The sequence below is a fragment of the Scardinius erythrophthalmus genome (assembly GCF_964197995.2).
Source record: "Scardinius erythrophthalmus genome assembly, chromosome: 8".
Taxonomy (NCBI): domain Eukaryota; kingdom Metazoa; phylum Chordata; class Actinopteri; order Cypriniformes; family Leuciscidae; genus Scardinius; species Scardinius erythrophthalmus.
Window position 1 is genome coordinate 49,652,668 of NC_138228.1, and position 27,920 is coordinate 49,680,587.

Sequence of the window (27,920 nt, forward strand, 5' to 3'; positions counted from 1 at the left end):
GACACAATCTGTCAGTTCAAAGCTAGACTAAAGACACATCTCTTTGACCTAGCATACACATAACACATTATAGACTTCTATAATTCAATGTTAGGCTGCATAGATTAGGTCAGCCGGAACCGGGAACACTTCCCATAAATCCTGATGTACTCGTTACATCATAAGAAGAATGGCATCTACGCTAATATTAGTCTCTCTGTTTATCCCGAGTCCTGAAGTGTCACTAGTCTCTCCTCTGTGAAGACCTCCCTCCCTTCCCTTTACCTATCTACAGATAAAGCGTTGTATATTCAAACACGCATACCTATAGACTGAACTCTTAATATGCATCTGCACGCCATCGGCGTTCTCACAGGTTTGCATTTTTAAAGTTTGCGCAGAGAGAATTTAAGAGTTTTCTGTTAAAAAGGTGTCGTGATAGCGGCCCCTAAGTTAATAACTATTGATCGTTGCGCTGGAAATGAATCAATCAAAACTACCTTTAGCTGGACAATAACTTTATTCTAGAGCTGCTATAAAGCCAAAACAATATCTGTTACTTAAATTTCCTATTATCAATGTAAAGCCACTTTGGAACAATCTACATTTTTAAAAGCATTATATAAATGAAGATGACTAGACTTGAATTTTTTTAAATCTCACCAATCTCAAAACTGTTTTAAAATGGCTTCTCCCTATGGAACAAATGGTGTAAACCAGGGCTTTTAAAAGCATTCCTGGAGCCTTTGTGGACGTCTTTCTTATTGGACGCACCCAGCTCAGCTCAGCTCAGCTTATGGAGTCTATTCAGTGTCACCGATGTGCTCCTTACGTCATAAGAAGAATTTCATCTACGCTAACAGTAGTCTCTCTGTTTATCCCCTGTAGTCAGCCGGATCCGGACCATATCCAGATCAGATGGTGGACCTGCGCCTAGACACGACCACAACGCATGATGTAGTCAGCCAGATCCAGGCCGTATCCAGATCAAATTGAGGACCTGCGCCTAGACATGACCACAACGCATGATGTAGTCAGCCGGATCCAGGCCGTATCCAGATCAGATGGAGGACCTGCATCTAGACACGACCACAACACATGATGTAGTCAGCCAGATACGGGCCGTATCCAGATCAGATGGAGGACCTGCTCCTAGACACGACCACAACACATGATGTAGTCAGCTGGATTCAGGCCAACCACAACGCATGATGTAGTCAGCCGGATCCAGGCTGTATCCAGATCAGATGGAGGACCTGCACCTAGACACGACCACAGCGCATGATGTAGTCAGCCGGATCCGGGCCGTATCCAGATCAGATGGAGGACCTGCGACTAGACACGACAACAACGCATGATGTAGTCAGCCGAATACGGGCCTTATCCAGATCAAGATGGAGGACCTGCGCCTAGACACGACGACAACGCATGATGTAGTCAGCCGGATCTAGGCCGTGTCCAGATCAGATGGAGGACCTGCGCCTAGACACGACCACAACGCATGATGTAGTCAGCTGGATTCAGGCCGACCACAACGCATGATGTAGTCAGCCGGATCCAGGCTGTATCCAGATCAGATGGAGGACCTGCACCTAGACACGACCACAGCGCATGATGTAGTCAGCCAGATCCGGGCCGTATCCAGATCAGATGGAGGACCTGCGAATAGACACGACAACAACGCATGATGTAGTCAGCCAGATACGGGCCGTATCCAGATCAAATGGAGGACCTGCGCCTAGACACGACCACAACGCATGATGTAGTCAGCCGGATCCAGGCCGTATCCAGATCAGATGGAGGACCTGCTCCTAGACACGACCACAACACATGATGTAGTCAGCTGGATTCAGGCCGACCACAACGCATGATGTAGTCAGCCGGATCCAGGCTGTATCCAGATCAGATGGAGGACCTGCACCTAGACACGACCACAGCGCATGATGTAGTCAGCCGGATCCAGGCCGTATCCAGATCAAGATGGAGGACCTGCGACTAGACACGACAACAACGCATGATGTAGTCAGCCGAATACGGGCCTTATCCAGATCAAGATGGAGGACCTGCGCCTAGACACGACGACAACGCATGATGTAGTCAGCCGGATCTAGGCCGTGTCCAGATCAGATGGAGGACCTGCGCCTAGACACGACCACAACGCATGATGTAGTTAGCCGGATCCAGGCCGTATCCAGATCAAATGGAGGACCTGCGCCTAGGCACGACCACAACGCATGATGTAGTCAGCCAGATCCAGGCCGTATCCAGATCAAGATGGAGGACCTGCGCCTAGACATGACCACAACGCATGATGTAGTCAGCCGGATCCAGGCCGTGTCCAGATCAGATGGAGGACCTGCGCCTAGACACGACAACAACGCATGATGTAGTCAGCCGGATCCAGGCCGTATCCAGATCAGATGGAGGACCTGCGCCTAGACACGACCACAACGCATGATGTAGTCAGCCGGATCCAGGCCGTATCCAGATCAAATTGAAGACCTGCGCCTAGACATGACCACAACGCATGATGTAGTCAGCCGGATCCAGGCCGTATCCAGATCAGATGGAGGACCTGCATCTAGACACGACCACAACACATGATGTAGTCAGCCAGATACGGGCCGTATCCAGATCAAATGGAGGACCTGCGCCTAGACACGACCACAACGCATGATGTAGTCAGCCGGATCCAGGCCGTATCCAGATCAGATGGAGGACCTGCTCCTAGACACGACCACAACACATGATGTAGTCAGCTGGATTCAGGCCGACCACAACGCATGATGTAGTCAGCCGGATCCAGGCCGTATCCAGATCAAATGGAGGACCTGCGCCTAGACACGACAACCACGCATGATGTAGTCAGCCGAATACGGGCCATATCCAGATCAAGATGGAGGACCTGCGCCTAGACACGACAACCACGCATGATGTAGTCAGCCGAATACGGGCCATATCCAGATCAAGATGGAGGACCTGCGCCTAGACACGACCACAACGCATGATGTAGTCAGCCGGATCCAGGCTGTGTCCAGATCAGATGGAGGACCTGCGCCTAGACACGACAACAACGCATGATGTAGTCAGCCGAATACGGGCCTTATCCAGATCAGATGGAGGACCTGCGCCTAGACATAACCACAACGCATGATGTAGTCAGCCGAATACGGGCCGTATCCAGATCAGATGGAGGACCTGTGCCTAGACACGACCACAACGCATGATGTAGTCAGCCAGATCCAGGCCGTGTCCAGATCAGATGGAGGACCTGCGCCTAGACACGACAACAACGCATGATGTAGTCAGCCGTATCCAGGCCGTATCCAGATCAGATGGAGGACCTGCGCCTAGACACGACCACAACGCATGATGTAGTCAGCCGGATCCAGGCCGTATCCAGATCAGATGGAGGACCTGCGCCTAGACACGACCACAACGCATGATGTAGTCAGCCGGATCCGGGCCGTATCCAGATCAGATGGAGGACCTGCGCCTAGACACGACCACAACACATGATGTAGTCAGCCGGATCCGGGCCGTATCCAGATCAGATGGAGGACCTGCGCCTAGACACGACCACAACGCATGATGTAGTCAGCCGGATCCAGGCCGTATCCAGATCAGATGGAGGACCTGCACCTAGACACGACCACAACGCATGATGTAGTCAGCCGGATCCAGGCCGTATCCAGATCAGATGGAGGACCTGCACCTAGACACGACCACAACGCATGATGTAGTCAGCCGGATCCAGGCCGTATCCAGATCAGATGGAGGACCTGCGCCTAGACACGACCACAACACATGATGTAGTCAGCCGGATCCATTCATGTTCACCTGTTGTTCGGAGGAGTGGAAATGGCGCTAATTAACTTTCCTGCCTTTCACCTGCGGCTGATCATCTGGATTCCTGCTAGTTTCTCTATAGCGCTTTCCGACCAAGTAGTTACAGGAACTTAGTTATAGGAACTGTCCACTTCTAAACAGTTCTATGAACTACTCTCCCCCAAACTCGTTTTGCTGTTTGCGTTCGCACTGGCCAAGTGGCTATAGGAACTGGTAGGAGGGGTAAGGGAGTGACGCAAACACGGTGACTTTTATTTTGACGGCGCTGAGAACGCCAGAGCAAACAATGCTCGCATTCTCTGTGTTTATTAGTTAGCGATCTGTCTAACAATATGTTATTAGATAGAACTGTTATAGAAAGTAGACAGTATATGAAAAAAAGGTTATTAGCCTATGCCGTGTGGTTGATGTCCAGTGTTGCTAGCTGAGCAGAAATACATAATCATGTTTGACTGGGTCCCCTCAAAGTTGCGTTGGATATTCTCTTCAGCATAAAGGTTTAGAGGCCCATCTATCACTGTTTTCCATGTTTGTATCTAGTTTCTGGAGTAAATATACAGGCTATAATCTGTGTGTCTACATATAGCTGTTTTAAAAATGGCAGGTGCTGGTGTTTTGCGTGCATTCGGTCATCAGCGTACACTAACGTCACGGGTAGTTCCTATAGTGCTGGTTTAGACCCTACTCTGAAGTAGGAGCTAAATTAGTTCCTCCAAATGGAGTTCCTAGAACTAAAGTCGCTCCTAGTCGGCGTGTTCGCACCGCAGGAACATACGGATACTTTAGCCAATAGTTCTAGGAACTGTGAAAAGGTTCCTCCGGTCGGAAAGAGGCTTATATCTACTCGATGTCCATTATTGCCACTCTGATTCAAGAGCCATATATTATCATTTGAGCAGAATGCCACATTTATGTGAGACAAACTCATGTCACTTCAAGAAGAAATGCTCTTGTTACACGTCTTTTATTCTAAAACTTGCTAATTGACTGTGATTATTTCATAATAGAGCCCTTTCACATGTCCTGTTGGATGTTTTGTTTTACATGCTAGTGTACTGGTTCACTCACGCTCAGGAGTAACGGACGGTTCTCTTTGACCGCACCCACACACCCCAGACAGCCAATCACCATGATGATACTTCCAGCAGCGATGAGCAGATTAGCGGCCGAGAGCGACGGAAGGGAGGATGAGAGGGTGGCGAAGCTTCCCTGAGTGATGGAAAGCCAAACTCCCACTCCGAGAATCCCACAGCCGCCCAGCTGAGAGAGAGAGAGAGCGAGGGGGAAAGGGGAGAGAGCGAGAGAGAGAGCGCGAGGGGGAAAGGGGAGAGAGCGAGAGAGAGAGAGCGAGACAGAGAGAGAGAGAGAGCGCACGAGGGGGAAAGGGGAGAGAGTGAGATAGAGAGAGAGAGAGAGAGAGAGAGCGAGAGAGAGAGCGCGAGGGGGAAAGGGGAGAGAGCGAGAGAGAGAGAGAGGGGGGGGGGAAGGAGAGGGGGGGAGAGAGAGAGAGAGAGAGAGAGAGGGGGGGGGAAAGGAGAGGGGGGGAGAGAGAGAGAGAGAGAGAGAGAGAGAGAGAGAGAGAGAGAGAGAGAGAGAGAGAGAGAGAGAGAGAGAGAGAGAGAGAGAGAGAATGTAAGACAACACTGAGCTGATGGAAAGGTGCACAGACAAAACAACATTTGATATACAACTGGCATAAATTTATTTAGTGTCACTAATCTTAAAAAGTATTTCAAGGCATCGTGTCACATGATTAAAGAGGGCCTGTTCTGTCTCCACATGTGAGACACAGATGTGCATGTATGTCTAAAACAGCTCCAGCTCATTATAATGCAGTCTGCCAGTCTTGTCACGGGACACTGAACGAGAGACGAGGATTCAAGTGCAGAGAAGATTTAATAAACAAACATGGACAAAATACAAAAACTCAGATACCAACAGCACAGGAACATCAAATACAGGTAACACGGACACAGACACTGGCTCCGGCTCAGGAACTGGAACAGACACAGACACTGGCTCCGGCTCAGGAACTGGAACATACACAGACACTGGCTCCGGCTCAGGAACTGGAACATACACAGACACTGGCTCCGGCTCCGGCTCTGGAACATACACAGACACTGGCTCCGGCTCAGGAACTGGAACAGACACAGACACTACAGGCCCAGGCACAGGAACAGATACCACCGGCTCAGGTTCAGGAACAGACACCACCTGCTCAGGTTCAGACGCCACCGGCTCAGGAACAGACGCAGGCTCGACGGCGGCCATCTTGTCAGGAGACACCGGCTCGGCAGGCTTGACGTGAACAGGCTCGGCGGTGGCCATCTTGTCCGAAGACACAGGCTCGGCAGACGTGACGTGAACGCTCTCGGCGGCGGCCATCTTGTCCGAAGACATAGGCTCGGCAGACGTGACGTGAACATTCCTGGGTGTTTCATGTATCCAAAATCAAACCCGTGTTTTATTCCCGTATTAATCCGCCAGCCCCGGTTCCCCCACCGCCGCGTCTCGTAGACGGGGAACCAACCTATTCGGTAGATCGTATTCTGGACAAGAGGCGGAGGGGACGCGGATTCCAGTACTTGGTGGACTGGGAAGGTTACGGTCTGGAGGCGAGAAGTTGGGTACCTGCCAGAGACATTCTGGATCACTCCCTTATTGATGATTACAATCGACAGGTAAGGGAGCCTAGGGACGCCAGGAGGCGTTCTTAGGGGAGGGGGTACTGTCACGGTTCATAAATTCATTGTTTCCTTCGTGTCTCGTGTAACTGTTGTTCTGTGTGTGTTTGTGTGTGAGTGGGCGTGGCACTCATTCCGGATGATCAGCGATCCAGCTGATCTCATTCATCACCCCAGCTGCAGCTCATTCAGTCTCCTATAAAACCTCACCGCACTCTTCTATCATTGTCATTTCCCTGTGTATAAATACCCTGCCTGTTTAGTGTTTGTCACGGAGTCCTTGTTGTATTTCACGCCACTTCTGTGTCTGTTTCCTGCCTGTTCCTGTTTCTTGTGTTTTGGATTGCTTTATCGGTTTTTGACCCATGCCTGGACTTGACCATTGCTTTTGGATTACCCTTAATAAATCTTATACCGCTATTGGTTCCTCCTTTGTTTCACTAAGTGTGGATCGTGACAAGTCTCTCAAGGCTAAACTCACAGCCAAGAGAATGCAACATAATGTCTGTTATCAAACGGCTCTGTTTAGAGATTGCCTTTCGGAAATATTTCAGTCTTTTAAGATGCCTAGTTCATCCTCACTCAAACACACGCCATTGATTCACCCAAAACAAAAAATCGAATTATTCCCAAATCAAAAATGAGTTTAAACTAAAAGGGATTCAACTGTCTCATGCATCTGTCTTTTTCATTAACATTAAAAGGTATTTGATGAGATGTTGGTGAATTAAACACTGATCATCGTTTCTGAACTCACGACTCATGATTCATGGGTTAAATCACAGTTAGTAATCAAGCCACTAGAATGTGTGGCAAAACATGTTCAATAAATAAAGCATAAATAACAGGTCCCAGAAAACAAACGTATAACAACATGCTACAATAACCTTGATGACCATGACTTCACTATCGTTGAACTGAAGACACCGTGAAACAAAGTAAGCAGTTTTCAAGGAACATGTTTGAGGAACTTAATAAAACAGAATGACCCAAAAATACAGCAAGGGTAGTTTCTGGACTTTGACCGTTTTCTTCATGTCATTTTATATCATTAGAACTGAAAATGAAATGTGCTTGATCTCATTTGATAATTTCTATTGATGACCAGGAAGCAAAAGATCAGATCAGAATGAACAGCTTCACAATCGGAAACACTCGAACATCTAGAGCCATTCTGATCGGATGAGCCACAGCTGAAGTCCTCTGTTTCTCTCTCGCATGCAAATAATGTGGAGCTGTACAGTAATATCTCCAGCGTATCGTGGCAGAGCAACACCTCCACCGCTCGCCTCAGCTCTGCTGTGATGGTTTGACGTCAGTGAATCACATTGAGAAGCCGTGAGCTCCTGGATCTGTGCTCCATCTCTCCTCTCAGCTCCTGCTGCTCACACACCTGCTCTTCTGGCTCTCTCCTGTCAGCCCTTCCTCTTCATTCATGCAGTTCACACACACTCATGCCTGTTAGCAGACAGTGCAGCTCATTGTGTCATGATTAGCGGCCGCTAACTCGTTTATGCAGGTGTGAAGCGTGTTTGTCTTGCTGATGTGGGTCAGCTGGTTCCCTGGGGTAAGATGCGCCGCACAATCCTGCCGGCTGCAGTATTTATAGGGAAGCGTAAAGTGCTGTTAGCGAACGGGTCTGATGTGCTGGAGGACACACACGCCTGGCTCTTGCTTCTGCGTGAGATGGAGAGAGTATCTGTCCTGATCTACAGTTTAGAGGGAGGTTTGGAAAAGTCCATTCAAAACCCATAAACCCATAAACACATTCACGTGATTTTGATTTTGAACACATGAATTTTTGATACGACATAAACATGAAACGTTTAGTTATGCACACACACACACACACACACACACACGCACGCGCACACACACACGCACGCACGCACACACACAAACACTCTCACACACACAAAAATATTGGGTAAACTAGAGCATTTTTTCTAGTGTGTTTTTTTTTATGAGCTTTTCCCACTGACTGAACTAATTTATATTCAACGTTTCTCTCGACTCTCCACCATTTTTTTCACTGAGTTTGTTGCAATGCAGTGTGGGATTTACTTCTCTGCAAAGAATATATGGGATGCTGCCTTGGAATTTGGCCAAAAAAGGCATCTTTTAATTCCTCCAGTTTGACTGCCTGAAAACACGGCCTACACTGGAGCTCAGCAACACTAACCCACAGTAAAATACTGCACTAGGCTTTTCATATGTCTTGATTTCTCTGCAACATGCATCTTTACTCAGCCAAGATAAAGCCTGTATTCTGAGGCTCAGGGACTGAAGTGAAGCCATCGACACTGTTATACCGCATACACACTGATCCGCTTATCATCAGATTTCTATGTCATCCTTGGTGGTCAGTGTATTCTGGAGCATTTATTGAAGATGTTTTATCTCTAACGGCTTCATCAGTGCGAACTGTTCACCGCACGGTTTACTCTCCTGTTATCAGCTGATGTTGCTGTCGGACTGATCCAGAAGCTCAGTCACAGAGTCTCAGAGCTGCAGAGGGTTGGGCAGCGATTCTTCCATTTGAAATCTTTGAAAAGAAGGGTTGTAATGCAGGGTTTAAAGTCTTTGCTAGGATTTGAGTCTATTTTCTTGCCATGTTTCTAGGGATTTTTGCTCTGTTGACTTCAAGTGGAGGACCATTTATGTAAACAGCTTTTCCAAAGCGAAGAAAATTACAGGGCATCCAAAATCCTGTTGGTTATCAGGAAGCTTCATATATGTGTGTGTATATATGCAGATTTATTTTTTACAGCCATCTTTGATCATATTGACTGTGGCGAGCAGGACGAGTGTGATTACGGTGGCGCGATTGATAATGAGCAACTCGGTCTCGTGTCTCTCACGGAGGAGCAGATAAAGGAGGAGCGACGACAGTGGAGATCGAGAGACACCAGGCCTGGATTTTATTTGATGTTTATGTTTTATTTGATGTGACAGCATTCGTCCGTGAGTGGCTGCTGTCTTTTACTTTTGTTTTGTATTCGTTATTTTTGGTGTTAAAATGTGTTGAATGTTCGCCATTCCCGCCTCCTTCCCATAATAATGAACTTTGCTACATTTACCAAGGGGGCAAATAATTCTGACCAATATATATATATCCCCTTAACGCCTGAATTTATATAGCTGTATATAAAAAAAAAAATATGTGTGTTTTTGACTTTAAGTAGATGGTAAATAATGTTGAGATTATCAATTTCACTTTTGCACAACAAATAAATAGAAATTTTTGTATGTTGCAAATTTGCGACAACAGGCATTTAGGGTAATTTTTTACAAAATGGTAAAATTAATAAAACACATTTTCCCATTTCAGGTATGTAGATTTTATTCATGGCACAAAGTTGTTAGTGAAACAGAGAAACAAGAATCAAAACACTCTCCTACTCCCTTACATTGACAGTAGTTTTAATACATTCCATGTTACACTCTGTTTAACTCTTTCCTTGTTTCTCCAGTGCATACATTATATATTCTTATAGTGTTATATCCTAACATGCTATTTTTTGTGAAAAAAAAAAAAAAATTTGGGCTGAAACCATCTAAATACTAGCCTAGAAATCTAGACGCACCCTAGCGGCAGCAAAATGTATTTCGCAGCCAGGGTAGTCTAGACACTCTCAATAAACCTTCTCGCTGCAAAAACCCAGATTGGGTCAGGCCAATCACGTTGTGTATAGAGTAGGCGGGGGCGGGCTTAACATACACGACAGAGTTGCGACGGTTACCTGGCTGATGCTACTTGAAAACAAAGAATGGCGGCTGCTGATGGAGAACAACGGTCTTTCGAATCGGCTTTGGCCGCGACTCTGGAGGACTTGGAGTTAAGTTTTTCTTTGAGAAAAGAGCAAAGAACGGCACTTAAGTCATTCTTAAAAAAAGGAAGATGTGTTCGTCGTTTTGCCGGCCAGATATGGCAAAAGTTGAATCTATCACTAAGCTCCGCTGTTGGGAAAACGCTCTGGTTGGTTGAAGCGCTGTCCTATTGCGTGCAGAGGGAATTTGAAAGACAGCCGTTTATCCCGCCCCTCGGATTGAGCCGTAACTATGGTGAGTTTCCAGACCTAACATCTTGATGTAGGTCTGGCTTGCCAGGCTATCTAAATACAGCATTATTATAATATGTAGCCATTAGCCCAATCCAGCCATTATGGACCAATGTCGCAAATTTGCTACAAACAGAAATCTACAAAGTACGTAAAAAATATTCGTCACATGAAGTCTATATGAATAACATAGCTATAGAAGCAATCAATAAGCTGGTACATATTTTTATCTTAGCACAACTTAACTCATTTTGGGCAATTTCTCCACATTTGCGCACTTGATATGCGGATTTTGCAAACCAAAATATTAGCTTCGGTGAACCGGATGTAGTTACCACTCCGACCGCTCCTAAGAGAAACCAGTGCGTGCAAAATGTTCCTAGGTATGTATCGAATGTGCACAAACAGGCATTGGGGGAAAACACACGCTATCTCGCCTGCAGTCTGAATGGAAGGGGTTTGTTGCAAATTCGCGACAGTGGGCGTTAAGGGGATATATATATATATATATATATATATATATATATATATATATATATATATATATATATATATATATATATATATATATATATATATATATATATATACACCCATTACAGAACAGCAGCCTTCAAGCCTTTTCAGGCAAAGACCCCTTGGTTCACATACTTTGTTGAGATGCTAACATTACAAATCCATTAAAATAATCATTATTCGTGCATATATGTGTAAGTACATGAACTGCTCTCACGAAAAGACAGATTTTTTTTTATTTAAGCTGCAAAACAAAAATAAATGTGTGTTTGATTCATCAGTCCTAGAGATGTTAATGGACCCGAGTGCACACAAGATCAGTGTTAACGTTTAAGATGCCATGACCATATTTAATGTGTGTTGAAGAATGTTTATATGTAAATTAAATCTACTCGTCAATATAAAGCAATGTCTCTTCAGAAAACTTGGATTAAATCACTCGATTCTTATGGATTACAAGGAACATTTTGAAGTGTGAAAGATTTGGTGGATTGGAGGGACAGAAATCAAAATATCTCCGTTTGTGTTTCGAAGATGAACAAAAGTCTTATGGGTTTGGGACGACATAAAGGCGAGTAAATGACGAGTACTAAAATCTTTTTAGTAGATTTTGATTTATCATTAGATGCAGAAAAAGCATTTGACAAGGTTGAATGGAATTATCTTTTTGACGTGCTTAATTGTTTAGGACTTAGAGAGAATTATTGTGAATGTGTAAGAATCCCATATCTGAAGAGCTGAATAATAATACGGTTGTCAAAATCATGTATTGCTTCTAGCGGATGTAGTCTGGGATCTTCTGCTTCTCATATTAGCCATCAAACCATTTCCAGTTGCTGTCAGAAGGCATAACAGTTGCTGGTATTGAACAGACATGTTTTATTACTTGTGCTCATAAACAATACTCAGATGAGCTGTAGGCCTGTACTAGCGCTGCTGGGAAATACTCCAATGAAAACCAGTTGCCATGGCAATAATGACAGCGGCAGCCTTTTTAAAGACAGATGTAAGATTCTGTATTTTTTAGGCCAAACACCAGGCATTATCACTATATTTAGATTGCAGAATGAGCCTCCACTGTCTCAGCGTTGTGGTTTTGTTCTTCTTTTGTATTTTTCCCTTTTCTTTGCTTTTCATTTTCTCTGACACCTTAAAAGCATGTATTAAGGCTCATAGTATGACTATTTCATATTATCTATGATCTATGATTCAGCCTTTTAAGTGGTCAGCCTGTGACATTTTTCTCAGTATTTAGACTTTCAGTATTTGAATATTTTAATTCTAATAAAGTTTGCCAAAGTGATTAGTTGCTGTTGGATTTTCAACACGTCACACGGCTCCACATCAGGCGATGTCTCTGCTGATAGATTAGTAGTGTAGTTGAACAGAACCAACCAGTGTTCTTCAGTAAAATCACTGGAGTATTTTTACAATGCTATAACATTTGTGTAATGGCATTTGTCCTGTTTACTTTAGTATTATAACACTAATTGCCCTTTATACTGCATTTAGGGTGTAGACAGACGTATTGTTAGACAGTAAGGTATAATTATACACAGCGGGGGAAAATTAGCACGTCTGTTTAAGCATAATTATGTTTTTAGAGGTAAACAGCTTTGCTTTGGGCTACCTGACCACAGTTAGAACATGTTAGCATTCATCACCACAACTCAGAATAGTAGCACAAATGTGTGTTTGTCATACTAAAAAAAGAATTGAGTGTTGAGTATTTTCTGTTGTACTTGTTTGAGTGTGTGTGTGAGTGTGCATGCACGTGTGTGTGACGTGTGTGTGTGTGTGTGTGTGTGTGTGTGTGTGTGTGTGTGTGTGTGTGTGTGTGTGTGTGTGTGAGAGTGTGTGTCTGTGTGAGTGTGTTTGAGTGTATGTGAGAGTGTGTTTGAGTGTATGTGAGAGTGTGTTTGAGTGTGTGTGCACGCATGTGTGTGCGTTCTTGTATGTATGGTTTATGAGGACACAAATGTGTATAATGACATGGGTATTACAATGTAATAGATTACAGAAATTACATTGGCATTATGTTGGCATTAGTGGAATTGCACTAGCATGGTTTAAATCACACTTATCTGACCGTTATCAGTTTGTAGCAGTAAATGAAGAGATGTCTCATCGATCACAAGTTCAGTATGGCGTACCACAAGGCTCAGTACTAGGACCGCTGCTGTTCACTCTGTACATGAAAATGACCAATTCCCAATATTAACGGAACGCATAATTGAGATAAAAAATTGGATGACTAGTAATTTCTGTCACAGTTCTGTTCGGATGCTGTTTGGATCTTAATTTAATTTTCATGGACTTTTGGTTTGTTATTTTCAGTCACGTGTTTCCTTTGTTCAAGTTTCCCACCACTTATCAGTTGTCATGATGATTCATTTGATCTGCACTGGTGTTTTTCATTTCCCTCATTTATCATGTATTTATGTTGCAGTCTTTTCAGTTCTCAGTAGTCAGGTATTGTTTGTGATTGACACAACTGTCTCGCATTTGGCTATCTACTCTGAGTTATTTAATAAACCTTGTTTTATTTTTTAATCATCATCATCTTCCTTGGAGTTACGTGACAAAATAGTAGACTGCAAAATTCGTCACTCCATCTCGAGAAGGGCTTCCTCTTATTGTCTTTGCCCTTCATATCTGTCAGCTTTCTGAAAAGACTGCCGTTAAAGTCTCTCTTCTGGGTCGGGGTGAACTCCGAATATCCTGTAGACTTCCCAGAAAGTACAGGACTGGATTGGAAGGAGGCCATCATCCGGTGTCCAGAGAGCGTCTACCCCCGACCCGACCCAGAGCCAGAGCCCAGCGCACCACCAACCCTAACTATGGAGACGACGCCAGAGCCCCCGCAGACGAAGAGCTTCCGCCCACCGCGAACACTGAGCCTGTGACGACAGCGCCTAATAACGCCCCGGAGCCAAAGCTCCAACATAAGTCTGACCAGGGGTGTGAGCCGGCAAACATCGTCTCGGTAGGAGTCCTGGTGGAGCTAGACACAGAGGACTGGCTGATCAATTGGGAATCTGAAGCAGTGCTTCCCACCCTGAACTTTCATCACCAGAACCATCATCAGAACTATCATCACCACTGGTTCTAGCCAGTGGTGAAAACAGTATCATCGCCCAGCGAAGACATGGAATTATCAGTGATCCCAGCCAGCCTCGCTCTCCCACCTCCACTGCAGATCTTAGCCAGTCCTTCAGCTGGTCTCCTGAAGCCCTTCGCCTTCATCCGCGACGCCTTGCGGCGTTGTCAAGCATCAGGCCATGGACTCACCAGCTTCGCCTAAGCGTGAGGATCCCTCGGCCCGTCGACCAGTCGGCTCCTCCCACCCTCAGCTCCATCTGAGATCCTTGGCCTTGGGTTCCATGCTTACAAGGCATCCGCAGCGCTCCGGCTCTCCACCCCTCCGGCTCCAGTGGGCTCCACCCTCCCTCCGGCACCACCTGGGCCCTCGGTCACATCTGCTCCGTCTTAGTCCTCGAATGCTCCGGTTACACATCGGATGATAGTCGCCACAGGATGATTATCTGCCTTGGTCTCCAGTGCCAGCTGCGGCTCTCAAGTCCATCAGTTCTCCATCTGCGCCCTGGGATCCCCTAGCATCGGCTCTGTCTCCCTCGGTCGTCCCGTGGTTGTCTTCGGCCATGTCAATACCTTGGCTCCTTCCTCCATCGACTCTGCTGTGGGCTATCGTCATGGCTGAACTCAAGTCTGCACTGATTTTTCTCAATTCTAATCACATAAGAACTGAACTGATTCTTTCAGACATTAAAAACCAGCAGGAACGATAACTTTTTAAAGATAAACGGACGACAAACTGCAGTGTGCTTATAGCCTAGGACACACAAAGCCAAGGTCAAAGAACTAGCAGCGACGAAAGTTGACTGGGTTGCCGCATCTTGTTGGCTGCGTCTCGGCCAAAAAGCTGCGCTTGAACACAACAAAAGGACTAAAGGTGACTGTTGACTACACGCTCTTTCTGCGTCTGCATGTAAAGTAAATGGGCCCTATTTTAATGATCTGAAACGCAAGTATCAAGCGCGAAACGCAAGTAACTTTGTGGGTGGATCTCAGGCGCTGTTGCTATTATACCGGCGGGATAAATGACTCTTGCGCTCGACGCAAATCTAAAATGTGTTGGTCGGAAGTCGCTTCATTGCTCATAGGTGTGGTTTGGGCGTAATGTGAAATAAACCAATCAGAGCGACATCTCACATTCCCTTTAAGAGCAGGCGCACTTATTCCACGGCGGATTTGCCAGACGCACGCCAGGAGCGGTTCACAGCCGAGGAGACCGACGTTCTCGTCAGGGCCGTAAAACACAGAGAAGTGACATTGGGGATGGAGAAACACACCCAGATTAGCTTTGGTTAAACAGGTGTATGATAATTTGGGTAAATGTGTAAGCTAGATGTATGCTTTTATAATAAACTGTCTATCTATCTATCTATCTATCTATCTATCTATCTATCTATCTATCTATCGTAATAATGTATGATTTGCAAAAATGTGAACTGCTGCTTCTGTGTAGATGAGATAAAGTGTGTGTGTTGTGCACACGCTACATTATGGCCAAGCATGCACCCTTAAAACAGCATCTGAATAACATGAGCAACGCGGCACTGACTTTTAGACGAGGTTTCTCCTGGTCAGAGGCGGAATTGTTTTCTAAACCTGCAAAATAGCACCAGGGAACTGTTGCGCCGGATCACGCCTCCTCTTTGCGCTGAACCGCCCCTGGGAGTGCAAGTGTATTTCCTAGCTTACCGACGTGGCGTGCGACCTGTGGAGGGAAAAGTACGCTGTGCGTCGGGTGAGAAAAAGGAATGATACATGCGTCGGTGTACGTCAATTGTAATAAGTCAATTGCGCTGAGTGAAAGATAGGGCCCAATAACTGTAAATATCTATCAGCAGGTATCAATAGTCTATTTTTGTCTTTCAAAAAGGGAAACCGAAACTAGGGCTGCATATATTCAAACCGTAAACAAAGCAGCGCTTACTTAGCATTTTGAATATCAATCACACAGCACACTTATCACTTTATTCATCCCAGTCGGCAGATTTTTTTATGAAAATATTTGTGCATTTGAATGCTCAGGGAAGATGATGTAAAATTATAAGAGCCTTATGTCTGTACCGTTTTCACTTCTAAACTCGCTTTTATCACTTTCGCTTTTATTCTCATGCTATGAATTCTCTAAGCTGAACAGCCAATCAGAGTTCTCTCTCTCACTGACGGCCCAAAGCTGATCAACATGCTGAATCTGTCCTAAAACTGTGCAGAACACACCGGAAAAACTGAGCCGGCCGATGCTCAAAAGCTGCATGCCATTGCCGATGGCCGACCGTCGGCTTCGTGTGTCCCGGCCTTATAACAAACAGAATGATATTGTGCGCTGGTGTGAACGCTGATATATGTTATCGTTATAGTTACAGTATCTTTATAGTTATCATTCTTGGTGTGAACGGCCTTAACTCTCAGCATGTTGTGGAATGCAACAATGCATGAAATCAAGTTTTTTCCCTCTATGTTTCAGGTTTTAGTGTAGTGAGCAGTATCTGTGCCTGTTATACACTAACCATATGACTAGTTGATGGGGGAAATTCCCTCACTGCTTGTCAGCTGCTAATAACAGCAACCCTTCTACACAGACATTTAACACCAATTCAATCAGAGATCACAACTCACACTATCTGGGAGAAGATCCACTGTGAATCCACTCACCTTGTCACTGCCTTCACTCTTGTATTTGGACGCAGTGAACGATTGCATTATTCAAGCACTTACAGATGCACAGAACATGCACCAGACTTCAGGCTGAAATATTTGAAAAGAAATGTTGAAGCCCTTGTGAAAAAGAAGTACACTTTAGCACACTTTTGAAAGAAAAGAAAAAGTATGAATGAAATAATACTCTTTAAAAGAATATACTTAAGTGCAAACTGAATGTAATGTTGAATTTATCAAAGACGAAAAAGGGGAAAGAACATGAACTGGAAATAATAAAAGACTTTAAAAGTGTACTTTAGTGTGTTGAAACATTTTCATGAAAGTGTGTCCTCTTTAAGTGTATTTATTTCAATAATATTACATTATATGTAGTTTAAAATATAATTTTAAAGATTTAAAGTACTCTACAAGTGCACATTTTATTCAATTAAACACACTTCTTTTCACAAGGGAATGCAGGGTTTAAAGTCATCGCTAGGCTTTGAGTCTATTTTCTTGCCATGTTTCTAGGGATTTCTGCTCAGTTGACTTCAAGTGGAGGACCATTTATGTAAACAGCTTTTCCAAAGTGAAGAAAATCACAGAGCATCCAAAATCCTGTTGGTTCCTCCGACAGCTGCAGCAGCACACACACACACAGACACACACACACACAAACACACACACACTCATATATATATATATATATATATATATATATATATATATATATATATATATATATATATATATATATACACACTCACCTAAAGGATTATTAGGAACACCTGTTCAATTTCTCATTAATGCAATTATCTAATCAACCAATCACATGGCAGTTGCTTCAATGCATTTAGATGTGTGGTCCTGGTCAAGACAATCTCCTGAACTCCAAACTGAATGTCAGAATGGGAAAGAAAGGTGATTTAAGCTATTTTGAGCGTGGCATGGTTGTTGGTGCCAGACGGGCCGGTCTGAGTATTTCACAATCTGCTCAGTTACTGGGATTTTCACGCACAACCATTTCTAGGGTTTACAAAGAATGGTGTGAAAAGGGAAAAACATCCAGTATGCGGCAGTCCTGTGGGCGAAAATACCTTGTTGATGCTAGAGGTCAGAGGAGAATGGGCCGACTGATTCAAGCTGATAGAAGAGCAACTTTGACTGAAATAACCACTCGTTACAACCGAGGTATGCAGCAAAGCATTTGTGAAGCCACAACACGCACAACCTTGAGGCGGATGGGCTACAACAGCAGAAGACCCCACCGGGTACCACTCATCTCCACTACAAATAGGAAAAAGAGGCTACAATTAGCATGAGCTCACCAAAATTGGACAGTTGAAGACTGGAAAAATGTTGCCTGGTCTGATGAGTCTCGATTTCTGTTGAGACATTCAGATGGTAGAGTCAGAATTTGGCGTAAACAGAATGAGAACATGGATCCATCATGCCACTGTGCAGGCTGGTGGTGGTGGTGTAATGGTGTGGGGGATGTTTTCTTGGCACACTTTAGGCCCCTTAGTGCCAATTGGGCATCGTTTAAATGCCACGGCCTACCTGAGCATTGTTTCTGACCATGTCCATCCCTTTATGACCACCATGTACCCATGGCCCTCTGATGGCTACTTCCAGCAGGATAATGCACCATGTCACAAAGCTCGAATCATTTCAAATTGGTTTCTTGAACATGACAATGAGTTCACTGTACTAAAATGGCCCCCACAGTCACCAGATCTCAACCCAATAGAGCATCTTTGGGATGTGGTGGAACGGGAGCTTCGTGCCCTGGATGTGCATCCCACAAATCTCCATCAACTGCAAGATGCTATCCTATCAATATGGGCCAACATTTCTAAAGAATGCTTTCAGCACCTTGTTGAATCAATGCCACGTAGAATTAAGGCTGTTCTGAAGGCGAAAGGGGGTCAAACACAGTATTAGTATGGTGTTCCTAATAATCCTTTAGGTGAGTGTGTGTGTATATATATAAATATATACAGTATATTCACATGCACAAATATTCACATATAAGCACATATATTCACAGGCTTAGCATGCATCCCATGTCATGATATTAATGCACCATTTGACATATGTGTATAGTACAGTTTTTTTCCTCTTTTTTATGCTTTAATGTTAGTGTTTTGAAAATCAATAAAGAAAAAAAGATGCATTTTGGCTGATCCGATCACAATTTGTCAGGTGATTTCGATTGTAATGTGTGTGTATTGGAAATTTTAATCGCTTGTTGGTGCTCTTCCTAAACACATGTCATGTCAGGGCAGTGGGCGGAGCTTGACTCTGATCCGGACACATGTCATGTCAGGGCAGTGGGCGGAGCTTGACTCTGATCCGGACACATGTCATGTCAGGGCAGTGGGCGGAGCTTCACTCTGACCCGGACACATGTCATGTCAGTGGGTGGAGCTTGACTCTGATCCGGACACATGTCATGTCAGGGCAGTGGGCGGAGCTTCACTCTGATCCGGACACATGTCATGTCAGGGCAGTGGGCGGAGCTTGACTCTGATCCGGACACATGTCATGTCAGGGCAGTGGGCGGAGCTTGACTCTGATCCGGACACATGTCATGTCAGGGCAGTGGGCGGAGCTTCACTCTGACCCGGACACATGTCATGTCAGGGCAGTGGGCGGAGCTTGACTCTGATCCGGACACATGTCATGTCAGGGCAGTGAGCGGAGCTTCACTCTGATCCGGACAAATGTCATGTCAGGGCAGTGGGCGGAGCTTCACTCTGATCCGGACACATGTCATGTCAGGGCAGTGGGCGGAGCTTCACTCTGATCCGGGGCAGTGGGCGGAGCTTGACTCTGATCTGGACACATGTCATGTCAGGGCAGTGGGCGGAGCTTCACTCTGATCCGGACACATTCGACGGATGGCATTTCAACAAATGCGATATGGTCAGGTGCATTTCTGACTACCTACATATGTGGTTTTAGTGATCCAATAACTAGACCCTGTTTCCATTCATATTTAGTTCTGACTGATTGTGATCGGATTAGCAAAAACACATCTTAATGCCACATGGAAATCCCGAGTCTACATCAGATAGACTGACAAGCTTAATAAAACAAAGGATTGCTGTGGACTGACAGCTTTATGATCAATGATGTAAAATACAACAATCAGTATTTTTACTTTTAAAGGCTTTTCTGTAATGTTTATTCAGTGCTTTACTTATTTGCCAAATGAAGAATAATCTTTAAAAAATGTCCTCTTTAAATGAGCTGTCATCCGGACTGAGCAGTGGTCACTTGATAAGAGCAAAATAAGAAATCATGTTGTCCAACACAGATGTGGCTTATTATCACAGATACTAGCCTCCCGTTCCAAACAGCAGAGACGCTAGACAGGCGTTGATGTTGAGCGCTGGAGCACTGAAGCACAGATGACGTCCAGAGAATCAGTCAGCTCACCTGACATATGCTATACTGTTCTGTCATTCTTCTCACACAGGAGGGTTAGCACTGAAATATGTGTTCAGCCACACTGTGACACAAGTGAGGAAATAACAGTGGCAGCAAACAACGAACACAGCTGAGTCTAAATGCCAAGTAAAAAAACAACCTAGAGTATCAGCCATAATGGAGACTGTCAGCGCCTCCACATTAACTCTTTCCCTGCCATTAATGAAATTATCCAGCTATAAATAGATAAAGAATGACTAAATACAGAACACATAAATAAAAACAACAGAAGAATCGGACAGCATCACACTAAGGCTGTCATTGGCGTCGCCATTTTGAAAAAACAGTTCTCAGTTTCGGCTCGTTTATTTTTTTTATTGTACATTGGATTTTAAATTTCTATTTGCACAGACTTAACCATTATAAAACATATTTTGTTTCTGATTAATTTTACATGTTGTTTCACCAAGCTAGTATAGCTACTGGTTTATTAAGCTGCTTTTGTATTGAATGGTAAATTCCTGTTTGCACTAAACCATTACTAAGAGCTGACTCCTGTTTATGTTGAATGTCTACCCAGCTTATGAAGCTATTGCTTTATTTACAGTTGTTGCACTGGTGCACGATTATTTAATAAATAATTCACTAAATTTTTGTCTGTTTGTTATTTTGTTTTACAAAGTTAGGAAAGTAATATTGGTAACACTTTACAATAACAGTACATGTATAATCATGTACTAATACCTGAATTAATACTTACTTCAACATGAGCTCATGATTCGTGAAGATAGGAACTTATCATGAATCAATGAAGAGCCATCCTTAACTACGACAGGAGTCATAATGATTCATGCATGAATAACAGCAGCTTTAACTACATGTCTAACTACATTAGCACCAGCCGCCACTGTGTGAATTTGATAGTAAGTTTATGATAAATCATGAGCTGAATTTGGTAAGAAGTTAGCAGTTAATCATTTACATTTCTGCATTTGGCAGACGCTTTTATCCAAACCGACTTACATTGCATTTCAAGGTGCGCATTTTTACATTCTTATCAGTTCTGGCTTTTCCCACTGTTATTTCCCTTTTGCTTTTGGGAATATTGAGTTACTAATGAGTTAATTATGATGTGCCACCTCAAGTAAAGTCATGAAACAATGATGCACTTACAAATCATTAAAGCAGCATTATGCAGCTTTGCTGATTTATTCGCTGTTTTCTCGCTTTTTGCTCGCGGGTTTCTCTATAGAGCTCCCCCTACAGCTTCGGAATAAATATTTGACAACACTGTCGTCAAAACTCATTGGCGACTCGACCCCCTACCATATTCTCCCGCTGGTGCTGTGCATTTGTTTTCAAAGAAGCCGGCGAACGCACGGAGCGACGTCCACTGAGGTATGTATGATAAACAGAAGGCATATAAATGTTTAGATAGTGTATGTGTGCAGTGCCGTAAAGCAATTTGTGACATCGCGAGACCTGATATCACGCGATACTTTCTGACGCTGCGGCCGGCGGCCCAAAGTTGCAAGTGTGTTTTTTCCGCTCACAGGCGCTCGGGGGGTGCGAGAAGACCACCATTCAACCCGAACACAGTCATATAACCATTCCAATGACTCCGAAGCTGTTCGGTTAAGATAAAAAAGTTACTTAGTTCACCTTTAACTAAAATATGAACAAACATATACACTAAGAGTGCCATCCTTATTCCTTTACACCCCGGTACAGAAACCAAAGATAAAAAAATATGGGTAGTTCTTTTATTTTTATTTATATAATTAAACATATATGGACTTAAAAGAAAGCCCCAACATACCTGTAAAGACACATATAATAAAATGCGCCAATAATGAGTGTCCCACCAGAAACAAAACCCTAGAAAGAAAAGCAGCTATGACTAAACATAAATTAACTATAAAAAAATCTGAAAACAGTTTAGATCAAAATAAATTTATTAGTGGTAGTTATTAGTCAATTTTCCATGTTTGATTAGACAGATCTGTGTAATTAATAAATAATCATGTGCCATTCCAAATATTTGTCACAAAGCTGCAGATTCTTATTTATTCTCACAGAGCCTGATTGATTTAGTTTACCCCTAAATGTGTATTAATACATTAACTATCAAATATGTACTAACATGTTATTCATGCATGAATCATTATGACTCCTGTCGTATAAGGATGGCTCTTCATTGATTCATGATTAGTTCATATCTTCACGAATCATGAGCTTCATGTTTAAGTAACTATTAATTCAGGTATTAGTACATGATTATTCATGTACAGTTATTGTAAAGTGTTACCGTAATGAAGCCTAATGCCTTGCAAAAAAGAATGATCCAGTCTCTTCCACACAGCGAAGCATACAGTTTGTTAGGTAATTCAGCACTGTTTTATTTTTATTTTAGTGTCGGATTGGTACTCTGTATCGGCCAATACTGAATCCCAGGTATATTCATTATTATATTATATTATATATTATTGGTATATTCGGAATCAGTATCGGAGGCGAAAAAGGCAGATCGGAGCATCCCTGGTGAAAATGATAAAAAATGCTGTCACTGGCTGGCAACTTTAAAAAACAAAACACTTGCGGGGAAAGAGTTAATATTTTTATTAGACACACTTTTACCAAAGCATCTGTCATAAAATTGTTAGTTGTAGAACAAGAAGTTATTTAAGCCTGGTTTATTATGTGATCACAAACAGCACAAATGACTGTGGCAGAGATGTCAAGTCTGGAGTCTTTATCACTGGAGTCTGAGTCAAGTCTGGAGTCTTTATCACTGGAGTCTGAGTCAAGTCTGGAGTCTTTATCACTGGAGTCTGAGTCAAGTCTGAAGACTTTATGCTGGAGTCTGAGTCAAGTCTGGAGTCTTTATGCTGGAGTCTGAGTCAAGTCTGGAGTCTTTATGCTGGAGTCTGAGTCAAGTCTGGAGTCTTTATCACTGGAGTCTGAGTCAAGTCTGGAGTCTTTATCACTGGAGTCTGAGTCATGACTGGAGTCTTTATCACTGGAGTCTGAGTCAAGTCTGAAGTCTTTAAGCTGGAGTCTGAGTCAAGTCTGGAGTCTTTATCACTGGAGTCTGAGTCAAGTCTGGAGTCTTTATCACTGGAGTCTGAGTCAAGACTGGAGTCTTATCTCTGGAGTCTGAGTCAAGTCTGAAGTCTTTAAGCTGGAGTCTGAGTCAAGACTGGAGTCTTTATCACTGGAGTCTGAGTCAAGTCTGAAGTCTTTAAGCTAGAGTCTGAGTCAAGTCTGGAGTCTTTATCACTGGAGTATGAGTCAAGTCTGAAGTCTTTATCGCTGGAGTCTGAGTCAAGTCTGAAGTCTTTATCACTGGAGTTTTAGCCAAGTCTAAAAGTCTTTTTCACTGGAGTTTGAGTCAAGTCTTTATCACTGGAGTCTGAGTCAAGTCTGAAGTCTTTATCACTGGAGTCTGAGTCAAGTCTGAAGTCTTTATCACTGGAGTTTGAGTCAAGTCTGAAAGTCTTTTTCACTGGAGTTTGAGTCAAGTCTTTATCACTGGAGTCTGAGTCAAGTCTGGAGTCTTTATCACTGGAGTCTGAGTCAAGTCTGGAGTCTTTATCACTGGAGTCTGAGTCAAGTCTGGAGTCTTTATCACTGGAGTCTGAGTCAAGTCTGGAGTCTTTATCACTGGAGTCTGAGTCAAGACTGGAGTCTTTATCACTGGAGTCTGAGTCAAGTCTGAAGTGTTTAAGCTGGAGTCTGAGTCAAGACTGGAGTCTTTATCACTGGAGTCTGAGTCAAGTCTGAAGTCTTTAAGCTAGAATCTGAGTCAGGTCTGGAGTCTTTATCACTGGAGTCTGAGTCAAGTCTGGAGTCTTTATCACTGGAGTCTGAATCAAGTCTGAAGTCTTTATCACTGGAGTTTAAGTCAAGTCTGAAAGTCTTTTTCACTGGAGTTTGAGTCAAGTCTTTATCACTGGAGTCTGAGTCAAGTCTGGAGTCTTTATCACTGGAGTCTGAGTCAAGTCTGGAGTCTTTATCACTGGAGTCTGAGTCAAGTCTGGAGTCTTTATCACTGGAGTCTGAGTCAAGTCTGGAGTCTTTATCACTGGAGTTTGAGTCAAGTCTGAAGTCTTTATCACTGGAGTTTGATTCAAGTCTGAAGTCTTTATCACTGGAGTTTGAGTCTGAAGTCTTTATCACTGGAGTTTGAGTCTGGAGTCTTTATCACTGGAGTCTGAGTCAAGTCTGAAGTCTTTTTCACTGGAGTTTGAGTCAAGTCTGAAGTCTTTATCACTGGAGTTTGAGTCAAATCTGAAAGTCTTTTTCACTGGAGTTTGAGTCTGGAGTCTTTATCACTGGAGTCTGAGTCAAGTCTGGAGTCTTTATTACTGGAGTGTGAGTCAAGTCCGGAGTCTTTATCACTGGAGTCTGAGTCAAGTCTGGAGTCTTTATCACTGGAATTTGAGTCAAGTCTGAAGTCTTTATCACTGGAGTCTGAGTCTTTATCACTGGAGTCTGAGTCAAGTCTTAAGTCTTTATCACTGGAGTTTGGGTCAAGTCTTAAGTCTTTATCACTGGAGTCTGAGTCTTTATCACTGGAGTCTGATTCAAGTCTTAAGTCTTTATCACTGGAGTCTGAGTCAAGTCTTAAGTCTTTATCACTGGAGTTTGAGTCAAGTCTGGAGTCTTTTGTCATGAATCCGAGTCAAGTCTCAAATCATTTCAAGCCTTAAAAAAAAAAAAAAAAATCCTTAGTTGTATAATATATACAAAATATATGATCTTTCAATCATCTGTTTTGTTTGTAATAAACGTCCTAAGATGTAAGGGATAGTGAACATCCAGCTTGTTACTTCATAACCCATTACAATGTTCAAAACAATCATCCTGGCAGCAACACTCGAAGAGTCCGATCTACCGCGACACATTGGGAAAATATATGTTATGCAGATATTATAAAACCATTCAAATAAAACATTTCATTCTTTATGATTCAGTAGTTGACTTGAGACTTGACTTGAGTTGTTTATATTCAAGAGTCCTTTTTGTCGAGTCAAGCCTGAAGTCATTTCACGTCTGAAGTCTATTAAAATGCGACTGGAGTCGGAGTCACTAACTCGAGTGCCCATCTCTGCATCATCTCAGAGAAACTCATCTGACTCAAGTCAGGACATAAATAGTGACCATGGAGTCCAGGCTGATGTCACCAAAATCCAACTGGTTCTTACACTGATCATAAACCAACACAAACATGCAGGGTTTGAGCGCTGCGGTGGAGGGGAATAGCTCTCACTTCATAATGACCATGTTTATGAACATTTTATGGTGTTTTGGTCATTTTTGGAGCTTGGTCACTAGTGGTCGTTCTATGGGAAAGAGTAGCTCAAACATTCAGCTAAACATCTGCTGTGTTTCATGGTAGAAAGGAAGCCATGCAGGTTTGGAACAACACAAGTAAATATGAAGCATTTTCTTTTTATGTTTGAGTGAACCATTCCTTTAATATTGGATGTATTAACAGAAGAGATGTAAAGGAATCGCACTCACCCAGAAGAGCAGATTGAAGAACACCATCCCGTATCTCAGGGCCCTCAGGCATCCCTCGGCCATCCTGCAGCGCCGCAGCTCTAGGAGGAAGATGAAGGACAGGTCCAGGTAAAACACCACATACTTTCTGCCCTGTGCTGTGGTGTAGCTGGCTTTGGCTTTCTGTGACCCTGGGGTGGTACGGATGCCAAAGATGAAGGGTGAGCTGTGGTACTCGTACTCCCCGCTGTAGCGCAGAGGAGGAGACCCCGGTTTGCTGTCCAGAGAGGGACTGCGTCGGTACGGGGTCTCATCGGTACTCGAGCGCCGCATCTTTGGGTTGGGGGCCGGGGCCGGGGCCGGAGCCCGGACCCCCACAGGCCAGATGATCCCCACTTTTACAAGATAAGTCACAAAGTAGGAAACGTGATAAACTAGCAAGTTGGAAAGCACAAGCCCGCTGTCCTTAAAACATGGACATTATTTGTTTTTTTTATCAAAAGGAGTTCGCATTTTTTAAAACAGGATCTTGACAAGATGCAACAGCCTTTGGTCCACAAGTCGAATGTCACAAGGTGTAGACATTTGAGGAATAAAGTCCAACGAAAGGTCCACTCACAGTCCTCAGTGTTTAATCACTTTTAACTGCTGATTCAATATCTTCCAGACGCACTTCATTCATTTCCTGCACTGCAATTAATCCTCACTGGACCTTGCTGGATCAATGACACCGGTGCTGTAACGCCGCCTCATTGGGGGAGATGCCTTACCACAAACATACATCGAACCAGACTCGTTCCAACATGTCCGAGCTGCCAGTGGTGCCTGATGAAGAGACGACCTCGGCACACCTGGATGCTCACAGACAGGTCTGATGGACGCCTACTGGAGAAACTAGGAGTCGTCCCACTCACGCCTGGACTGTGAAAAATATCCAGTATTTTCTTGACCTCCAAACCAGCTGAAGGTTTCCCAGACAGCATGAATGGACAGATGAATACAGATGAAATGACACGTTTTCTAATACACAGAGGATTGCACTGCTTTGCTAATCAAGGTTTCAATCTTCAGTTTTGAACCAACGCATCATCTCTTCAACCTGTCCCTCATGCTGCTTCTCATTTTCTGGCAAACCTTTTGCATGTTTCTTTCCTTAAAATCGAGTTCCCTTTATCCACGCTACTTCTGTCTCCTTCTACCTCAGCCTCTGCGTCTTTATCCCTCAGGGTTTGCTTCAGGATTCAGAGGTCTGCCGGAGCGCTAACAGGTTCAGTCCATCGAGTGTCCTCTGTGCTCTTCAGTCCAGCTATAAAGCAGAGACAGAAGCCTGAGCCGTAGTGTACATGTCCTCTCAGCATACAAGAACCCAACGGCTCCCGCAGAACAGGATCTCCTGCGATGATTCCTGCGCTCTTACACCCCCTCACACACACACACACACACACGCTGAACGCACAGTCTCTCACCTCCTCTTTCTCTGGTAACTGTCGCACAAATCATTCAGACTCTGGCCACGCCTCCTCACAGCTCATCCAATCATCTTCCACTGCTCGCCATCTTCCTTCCACACACAGCTTCTCTGTATCTCTCCTCTCCACACCAGCTCTTACAGCAGAATATCTGCTCTGCAACACGTTTTCATTTCTCCTTCTTCATCTCTCCTCCTCCTCTTGCTGTCGTTCTCTGCCTTTTCTCTGCTTGTATTCATGAGCTGCTGGTGTGTGTCAGCATGATACGGCTCGCTGACATTCAGCACGGTTAGAGTAAATGTCAGTGATTGCCTTAGTTTTGACACTGTGATGCACAAATAACATTTTATAATTGAGATTATTTTGCATGTAGGATCTGAGTGAGTTTATTAACCCTAACTAAACAGTTCAGTTTTTCAGAGTTTGTTATTTGAATCAATTCATTCAACATATTTCTATAACGCATAGTTATATCATATCGTGTTGTTTTTTTCTTGTCATGTTTTACCTGTCTAACATTGATTTGAGATTAACACTGCTGTTGTGTTATACAACTGTTCAAGCAAGTGTTAAATTAAGGACTACTACAAAACAAAAATGTACATACAGTAGTACCATAGTGTGGCATTCCTTTAAACACTGTCTGTCAGAATATATGAAAAGTATTAGTAAAATGAGCTTCTGATCAC

The 27,920-nt window shown here is 43.7% G+C and overlaps 1 protein-coding gene across 2 annotated transcripts in view; it reads right to left on the minus strand.

The window, feature by feature from the left end:
• tspan4a (tetraspanin 4a) overlaps window positions 1–27,920 on the minus strand; it is a 72,819-nt gene that overhangs the window by 35,399 nt on the left and 9,500 nt on the right. The window contains exons 2-3 of one of the 2 annotated variants that reach the window (XM_081373090.1): window positions 25,784–25,863; window positions 4,897–5,088 (exon numbers count right to left, since the gene is read on the minus strand). In XM_081373090.1, the coding sequence (XP_081229216.1) occupies window positions 4,897–5,088; window positions 25,784–25,846 (255 nt within the window). In that variant the 5' untranslated portion in view covers window positions 25,847–25,863. Of the gene's footprint in view, window positions 1–4,896; window positions 5,089–25,783; window positions 27,069–27,920 lie in introns of both variants that reach the window. The other variant, XM_081373089.1, reaches the window with a different exon arrangement.